This window comes from Leptodactylus fuscus, chromosome 11 (genome assembly GCF_031893055.1).
Source record: "Leptodactylus fuscus isolate aLepFus1 chromosome 11, aLepFus1.hap2, whole genome shotgun sequence".
Classification (NCBI taxonomy): Eukaryota; Metazoa; Chordata; class Amphibia; order Anura; family Leptodactylidae; genus Leptodactylus; species Leptodactylus fuscus.
This window is the reverse complement of record NC_134275.1, coordinates 50,529,681-50,538,855: the sequence shown is the minus strand read 5'-3', so window position 1 is coordinate 50,538,855 and position 9,175 is coordinate 50,529,681. Positions and strand designations below refer to the sequence as shown.

Below are 9,175 nucleotides of genomic sequence, written 5' to 3'. Positions count from 1 at the left end.
AAGAACAGTTTGTCCTTATATGACCCAAAACTTATGGAGTTTGTAAGCTTTTTTTTTTTTGTTTTTTTTTTTTTTGGGGGGGGGGGAAAGAGTCAAATGAAAATTAAAAAAAAAAAAAAGCCTGTGTCAGGAAGGGTTAAATCATACAGTACAACCAGATCCTTAGTTTTGTCCGATTTCGCCCCCGCCCCCCTCAGCTACATGTTCTGTAACACCCTCCTACAACTTGTTTATTAGAGTAGCTTTTCCATGTGAACATGTTTCAAACACTTTACGAACATGATGGGACCGTGAGATAACCCACCCAGCCAGTTAAGATAAGGAACAAGCTCTAAGAACTTGCACAAAGATATCACTTTGAAAAACCCAAACAAAAAAAAAAAAAAAATCATCCACAGATGCGATGAGTCTTCTTGAGGAGTAAGGGTAAGTTCACACAGTTTTTTTTGGTCAGGATTTTAAGGCCGTATCCACCTCAAAATCCCGACCAAAAAGACGGCTCCAAATGAAATCAATGAGCTGCTCAAGAGTTTTTTCTGGGAGCCGGAAAAGTAGTAACATGCTCATTCTTCAGGGCGAGTCACCTGGTGATTCAGACTGAAATCGCTCCGGACTAGGCCCATTCATTGGGCCGAATCCAGAGCGGAGGGCACGGCTGGATCCCGGTGCAGTGCATTGGCTTTCCGTTGCGGCTACCTGATTTTGGTCCAGAACCTGAGCTGGTCTCCGCCTCAGGTTCTGAACCAAAAATCGCCATGTGAACTTCCCCTCACACAGTGAGTGAGGTCACCATTCTTCTTCCCTGGTTGTGGTCAGTAAGGTTACACGTGTGCCCTTCAGATACTTTGGAGATTCTTTTTGCTTACAAGACTTCTTACATTCAGAAACATTGCCCGTTACTGTGACTTTCCTTAGTCTCCCCCAAACATTCATGGTGCACGCCTTAGCTTTGCCATCTTCACCCCAAGCTAACCCCTGCATCTTTAGTTTCAGTTACACAGCTAATGATGAAAACCATCCATTTGTCACAGCAGGTTTGCACCTATGGTGCACAGTTTCACAGATCTCACACATTGCCGGGTATGGCAGAATCTGTGAAAGTGGGGAGAAAGAGCCGACCTAGATTTTAACTCTGAAAATATTGACAGTGAAGTTCATGCAGTGGTGTGACGTGCGAGACAAACAAACTCCCACTAATCTGAATGATTCGTTTTTGGTTTCTCTACAGATTCCTTTAGCAATCTAACCATTTCCCGAGCCAAACTGCACCCTCATTTATCTACTGCCCATACCCCTCCACCCCCATAAATCCTGTGGCACACAGAAGCGGGCCCAGTTCTCCTCAAACCCAAACCTTCTGCAAGAGTTTCTAAGCTACTCATTTAATGCCCCAAGTGCCTGCTGTCCTGGTGACTCTCCTGGCACCTGTAGTACCTCTGAAGATACAAAAGCCCAGACTTCAGCCAGCAATCTGTCAAAGCCATAAGATGCCAGGCCCGAATACCAAATCCTGACAAGCAGCATTAGTTTACACTCCCCTTATGGTCCATTGGATGTCCAAAAGAATGGAGAGACTGTTGTATAAGAGACTCAACATAAGCCAGAGGGACCCCGGCTACTATAAATAAGCGCACCAGATCTACGATCTTTAGCTGAAGTTACCAGACTTTACATCTGGCAATTTTAGACAGATTTAGGGTGCATGCATAAAACGTAACCCGGCACTGATTCTTGCACAATAACTCAATGGGAGGCTTTTTAACCCGTTGATTTCAATGTGTTATTAAACAGAACCCAATGGGATTCTGTTTTGCAGCACTGATCCTTACACGAGTCATTGTGCAGGAATCAGTGCCGCGTTACATTGTGTGCATGCACCCTTAACAGGTGAACCTGGCCTTACGCTAGGTTCACACCTGCGTTCCGGGTCTCCGTTCTGTGGTTTCCTTTTTCTGCATGCCAGAAGACGGAAACCACAGACCGAGTCCGGCCGTGAGCGTTTTATGCTCTCCCCCGCGAAACAGTTTTTTAAAAATCCGGACATACTACCAGAGTACTGCATGTCCGACTGTGTCCGGATTATAAAACCCGGTTTTGCGGCGGAGAGCATAAAACACTCACCGCCGCTCACGGTTGGACAGCTTTATCACCCATTCAAATGAATGGGCGAGAAAGACTCCTGCAGGTTTCTGTCTCCTGCTCTGTTTTATGCAGGAAACGGAAACCTGCAGTACAGAGTGCCAGGCGCAGATATGAACGAGCCCTTAGCTGCACTCTTATTCCAATCCTCTTGGTTGCTAGTAGCCATGCTATTCTGCAGTGATAATACAAAAGACTTGCATCCTCACCATCCGCTGATCAGACTTACCCATTAGGATGTGTCAGCTCAGGGATAGCCTTATCCATCCGATGACAAATTTACCTCCAACCAGTGCCAGCTTGTTGAGCTCATGTTTGACTTGCTACCAAGTATTGCAAGATTTAGACCCAAAATGTAGACTTCCAAATAAACATGGTTGCATCTAGTGCACCCCCACAATGACCACAAAGATTTTATACTGCTATGACCCTTTGTCCCTCTGCTGACCCCACGCACCGCTTGGCAAACTCACTTTGCAGTACAGTCAGCCCTTGCATCACTCAGCAAGACCCAACTTGTAGTCTCTGTAGAACAAGAGATGAACAAGATATTTCAACAAGGCGTAGACACAAATCTTTAAAAAAAAAAAATAATAATTGCACATTAACAAGCAACATTTCTTCAAATCTTTCAATAGCAAAATACAATTCAGACATCAGCCACAGTTAATAGGCAAAATAACTTTTGCCTGATGTAGTTTTAGAGGGAGAGGGGAAGCAGAAGGCAGTCAGGACACAATGTGGGGAGGGGGGGAGAATCTAAAAAGTTGCTTAACTGCAGAAGTAAGTGGAAAGATAGGAGCAAGGTGACAGGTTTACCAGAAACCCGCTGTAATGCCCTTATTGTCTGTGTCTGGTTTCCACATTCATATGTCACAGCTGGAGCAGATATTAGGGATAGACTTTAGGCTGTCAGTAACTGCAGGCTCGGATTAGTCTAAAGGTGCAAAGGCAATGCAAAAATGCAATCTCCTAGACTATTCTAGAGTCCATAATAACCCGGTACAAACAGCAAATGCAGTTTCATTCTCAATAGTAATGGTTGCTAGAAAATGGCCTGGCATTAGAGTTCCCAGTTTCCACCTCCTTCTTGTAACAATTGGTTAGGAGGTTGGCTTTTTTGGTCAGCTTTGTTAGGACAGACAGGAGCCCTCTCAAGTGATGCTGAAATTGGTCCACAAGGTCTCCAGTCTCTTCCCCGGGGGCTTCTTTGTCAGGGCAGGGACCTTCTTTCTTTCCATTTTCGTGTTGCACCCCCCATTTCATATCGTTACTTAGAGACTTGAGAAGGAGATAGGAATCATAGAGATTGTTTTTGCCAAGTAGATCTTTGGATTTGGTGGGTTCTTCCTGTTCTTCTTTGGCTGGGGTGATGTCCTGCAACATGCTGGGAACCATGATGGTCTCATCCATGATGGTTGTGGCAGTGTTGAAACGGTGGATGGCATCCAGGAGGGAATGGCGCTGAGGACTGTACTCTGACACTTCCATGGCGTTGTATTCTGAAAAAAAAAAAAAAAAAATCAATTCAGATCTGAGACCATACTGACAGCAGATTTAGGTATTGATGTAGCAATTTTTAACCCCTTAACCGGACCTTTAAAGGGATCCTATCATTAGAATCCCTTTTTTTCCCTCTAATAAGAAGGAATAGCCTTAACAAAGGTTATTCCCCTACCTTTAGATGGCTTCTCTGCGCCGCAGTTCGGTAGATATTCCGTTTTCCATCTTTATGCAAATGAGTTCTCTCACTGCACTGAGGGTGTCCCCAATGGTGCAAGAGAACTCTCCAGCACCACCTACATCTTCAGCAACATCCTCTTCACGTGTCTTCTTCCAGCACAGGCTCCAGACTTCTAGGCCTCGGGCAAAGCCGACTGCACATGCCTGCCACCAGAAAATGGCCGCTTAAAATACTGTGTAAGTGGCCATTTTCCTGTGGCCGGCGGGCATGCACAGTAGGCTTTGCCTGAGGCCTTGAAGTCTGAAGCCTACGCCAGAAGAAGACGCGTGAAGAGGACGTTGCTGAAGATGAAGGCAGCGCTGGAGAGTTCTCTCGCAGCATTGGGGACACCCCCAGTGCTGTTTGAGTGCTGGGGCCCGCCCCCAGTGCTGTGAGAGAACTCATTTTCATAAAGATGGAAAACGGAATATCTACCAAACAGCGGCGCAGAGAAGACATCTAAAGGTAGGAGAAGAATAGTCTTTAATGCCATTCCTAAGCGTTAGAAAAAAAAAAAAAAAAAAAAAAAAAAAAAAAAAAAAATCTAATGATAGGATCCCTTTAAAAAGAAGACAAATTTGTCTTGGTTAAACAGAATTGATATTATTTGGCCAATTCTTTTGTGCCCGTTAGCTCTGCCATGCCACTGGGCACTCAACAGAAGGGTACTTTATCCTGCTAGATTCTGAGTATTGTAGCGTTGCAACATCTCACACATATGGCAGACATACACATACAATATGGCACAATCTCTAGAGCAGAGTCTTCTCCACATATAGTGGTACCAGTCACTTCACACAATAGAAACCCGCCATTAACAGGGGTCAGAAGTGTGACGGCTGAAGGACCACATTCATTATAACGGTGTCCATTCTTTTTAACCACCAGATGATAAATTTGGACTTGCAGGACATTTGATGCAGATGTGACCTCAGCCACAAGCTTTTCACCTGTTTGCAACTGGCAGAGTAGAAACCTGCACCTTACACCAAAATCACCTGCAGTTATTCAGTAAGAGAGCAGTGTAAACCCAATGTGTGACTCTTAGCTACTCGACTGAAAAATAACTTGTCAAACGTCTTATTCTCACAGTCCAAGTGCACGTTCAGCAAGAGAAAGCACAAACTTCTAGACAATAGATTCCTACTGACAAGACTTCCGCTTTCCTGACTGCAAGAACAAAAAGTTTTGTTAGTTACAGATTCTACTATTGAAGTGTTACTGTAACATGGACACGACGTCTGAGCCAATGAGAAATCTCTGAAGGTTTAGCTATATATGGCCAGGAGCTTCAAAAAAAAAAATAAAAAAAATATATAAAATAAAATAAGATATATATCTATCTATCTTGCTGGTGACAACTGGGATACCCCAGACCTGCTATACGCTGCCGTTATGGTCACACATGGCAAATTGCAGCCATCCTACCCTTCTGAATGGTATTTTCAGACAGCCACATGCAAATAAAAGTTTCTACAAATGAATATGCCGCATGTGAATTCACCCTTAAGCCGCCTTATACATTAGCTGAACCATTTCAATAAGCTTGTCTGACCCTCTAATGCAGTGGTCCCCAACCTTTTTTCCACCAGGGACTAGTTTCAGCAAGACAATTTTTCTACGGCTCGGTGGGGGCGAGAAGGGGTGTGGATGGGGACGTAGATTAGAATCATGTACATATGAAAACACAAGCGAAAGTGCAAACTGACGGAAACTGCAGGTTATGAAGATGGCTACTGATGACAGATATCACTCCTAATGCTGCTATTAACTTCACTACAGCTACATTACACGTCATAGGGACAAGTGACGTGTAATGTAGTTGCCCAAAGTTTGATAGGCAAGTGCAGGATGGAGCCAAGACCCGCTGCATGTCCTGCATAGTACTAGAATCCTGAACATACAGAGGGTCTCAGCTCAACCCCACACTTTGCTCACCTTATCCCGATGAGCAACAACCAAGCGTCAGTGTTGTGGAGGCTCAACCCCGGGCTCTCGCCGGCTCCACAGCAGCTGCTGGCTCCTCGCCGCCTTTACGCAGACCAATGCATCATGCCCCACGGCCCAGTACTGGTCCGCGGACCCTTGCTCTATTGCATCTTCCTCATTTTTCAGACTCAAAACACCCCTGGAGAAAGTAATTTTTCTCCTCAGGGAACCCATACCAAGTATTTTTTGGCCAAGAGATAAGACAGCAGTTCTGATGCGGTTTTTCATGTAGTTTTGAGTTTATAGTTGAAGGTTTCACTCACCAAAACTGGACTGTATGAACAGTCTCAAACCTACATCTTTATTTTCTACCCAGCACAGAGGACAAGTCACCTTTTACCGTCACCATGCTTCCTTAGTGGCCCCCCATATTGTAGTATACAAGTAAGAACCAAACAACACTTACCCACCCCTCCTTTTCTACAGCAGGTCTGTGCTACAGACAGCACTAGATGCCAATATGGCGGGGCAGGAATCTGAACGCTTCCTGCTCCACCATTCTAGTCAAATATACCTGGTTTATAATAGAGGCGGATAGACATGCAGCCATCGTCCCCTCTGGAGTGACGCAGCACTCTGAGGGTTTCCATGGCACCCCCGTTGCGAGTCGCTAATCTAATGTATATGGGGCTCTCCAGGCAGCAGATGTTGGGGCAGATAAAAGGATCAGGCAGCCGAAACCCAACTTGTTGTCTGGCAGAAGAGTCTGGTAGCTGCTTTATCCCAATAAGACAAGATGGCCGACTGCTGAATGAAGGTTTAGCCTACCGCTCTGTAGAATACATGGCCCAGACATGGTCACCTGGTGCTTTGCAATGCATCGTTTACATCTTACATACTATTGTGCCCGTGTTAAGCAAAGCAAGAATGAATTACTAATAAAACTGCATCAGAATTGTTGCAAATTATGCAAAGACAACTAGTTATGTGACGTACAGCATGTACTAAGTGTTTAAGAGATAGAACCAAATACAGGTCCTGTTGTCCATGTCGCCAGCTTGGCAGACTCCATACATACAAGTCCTTGGACATAGCCATAGGGAAGCAGATGTAGCCATCACTACCATACAAGACAACGCCAGTATAACAGATAAGACGTGGTAGGTGGCGGGGGGGGCAGGGATGCAGATTTTGGCTCCAGGAGATTTGTGTTATACATGTATGGGTACATTTTATGGACATTAAAAACAGATCCGTTTAATATTTTTTTTTCTTTCATTGCTTGTAAGAGATTTCTTAGTTAACCGCAAAGGACTGAGCCGTTCCTTGATGTGGTGAATGCATTGCACAATAAGCACCATGACCTGCAGAAACATCATCAAGTATCAGGGTTAGTGGAGACGCCAGAAAACCCAAAGTCTTACCCACAAGGTATAGTCTATCCAAAACAAGGCCGAGACTTTTTGTCATCCCCAGCTTTGGTATTTGGCACAGCCCATTACAGGGTAATCCTGGTTAGTAATACAGAGCGCCCTTCTGCGGTCTGGGAATATTTCTATATTACATGTCATGTACGTTACTGCCATCAGGAAGTGTTACATTGGATCCTGCCCATACATAAAATCAGTCAGGATCTAAGTCATCGGAGACGACAGCAACACAGAATAGATCAGAGGTAAGAAGCCTCCAATATAGTCATGAAGCATTGTACATCTACCCCACCAAAATCTCATAAGCCCCATTCTATGTATTGTGCGCCAAGCCCGTTTAGGGCAAGTTCACACGGGGTTTTTTTGGTCAGGACTTTGAGGCCGTATCCACCTCAAAATCCTGACCAAAAAGACGGCTCCCATTGAAATCAATGGGATCCGGTTAGTTCTTTATTCCAGGAGCAGTTTGTTCTGCCTCCCGGAAAAAGAAGCGACATGCTCATTCTATCAGGCCGATTCGCCTCGCAACATCCGCCTGACGACACTTCTTCCTCCTGACTAGGCCCATTCATTTGGGCCTAATCCAGAGTGGAGCGACGACTGCATGGTGGTGCACTGCAGCGGCATCCAGTCGCAGCTACACCCCCTCCCCCCCAGTCGCAACTACTCCCTGCCAGTCGCAGCCACCCCTCTGCCAGTCGCAACTACCCCCCCCCCCCCCAACCTTGGCCTTATTCACACAAAGGGAAGTCCTGAGACTTTTTGCACAGCCATCACACGGCGGCTTTAAGAACTGGAGAAAGATCTGCAAAGACCAAACAGATAGAACAGCCATCACACAGAAGACCATAAAAAGCCCCAGACAGACCGGTTAGTATTTCACAGATGTCTGGTCACATAAATAAGATTAGGCCTGAAGCAGAGGAGCCCTGGGCAAGAAAAAAACCCCCAAAAACAAGGCAGCCCCCCAGTAGTCATGGCATATGCCTAATACACATTGTAGTCTAGTGGGAAGGGGAGGGGCGAGCACAGGTTTAGACCAGTTTGACATGTCAGCATTCTAGTTAGTGTCTGTACCAAGAGCGGGAGAGGAACCTGCAGAGAGGAAGAGATGAAAGACAAAAAAAGTGAGAAGAGAGGAAGGAAAGCAAAGCCCTCCACCCCACTCCTGGTATTACAGCACATAGAACATACATATAAGTGATGTGTACGCTGCACAAGCTTTGCATTAGGTTTCATTCAGTTAAGTCCACATAAATCCAGTCCATAACTTTAAACCTCTAGAGCCAAAGCCATTTACACCTACTGGGTTTCTAAAAGCAAACTACAACTCCCAGCATGCCGGGATAACTGGACACCCCACCAGTCTACTAGAGCCTTGTGAAACAATAGAACTTGCTTGAGAGAGAGAGAAGTTTTCTCATTTGGTTCTTACAGATTCTATACATTATAAAGCCATAAGAAAATACAACTTTGCAACCCTCGCTACAATCCCTGATCTATGATTGGACAAGTTCTGACCAAGTAGCCGCCAGAGGATGGCAGAGATTACCAGTCCCCGGGTCATACTAAGTCACTGTCATCTGTGCATCCCCTGCCTCACACAATACACCCCTCCCTCACAATGGCGCTGCTGTGGATTACCATTAGATGATCATCCTTCCTCTCTGTCTGGGTTCCAGCAGCTGCAGCACAAAGACAAAGTCCTTTCTTAAAAACTTGGCACCTGCAACCAAGCAAGCACTGCCCCCTCCTCCAGCTGCTGCCGCTCTATTTATGGAGTAAGTCACCCTGCTGCAGCTTAGCTCCTTAGCTGATCCTCTGCTATTGGCCAGGAGGGCCGAATTACACACCCTCATCTCCTCTGCACCCCTTCACTGCCACAGGAGGCTCCCAAGGCCTGAGTCACACTGTCTGTGGGCAGAGCAATGGTTAAAAACAGGATGTTGTTATC

General features: G+C 45.6%; 1 protein-coding gene across 1 annotated transcript; it reads right to left on the bottom strand.

Annotated features, from left to right (window-relative positions):
- Positions 1-2,302: 2,302 nt before the first annotated feature.
- On the bottom strand, positions 2,303-8,987 carry LOC142185106 (mid1-interacting protein 1-B-like). Its single transcript, XM_075260360.1, has 2 exons — positions 8,866-8,987; positions 2,303-3,641 (listed from the first exon to the last, which is right to left on the bottom strand). The coding sequence occupies exon 2, from the start codon at positions 3,628-3,630 to the stop codon at positions 3,169-3,171; it is 462 nt and encodes a 153-aa protein (XP_075116461.1). The 5' UTR covers positions 3,631-3,641; positions 8,866-8,987; the 3' UTR covers positions 2,303-3,168.
- Positions 8,988-9,175: the final 188 nt, after the last annotated feature.

Bases quoted from the DNA above. Each gene is read 5' to 3' on its own strand.
- LOC142185106 (XM_075260360.1), bottom strand. From the start codon at position 3,630: ATGGAAGTGTCAGAGTACAGTCCTCAGCGCCATTCCCTCCTGGATGCC.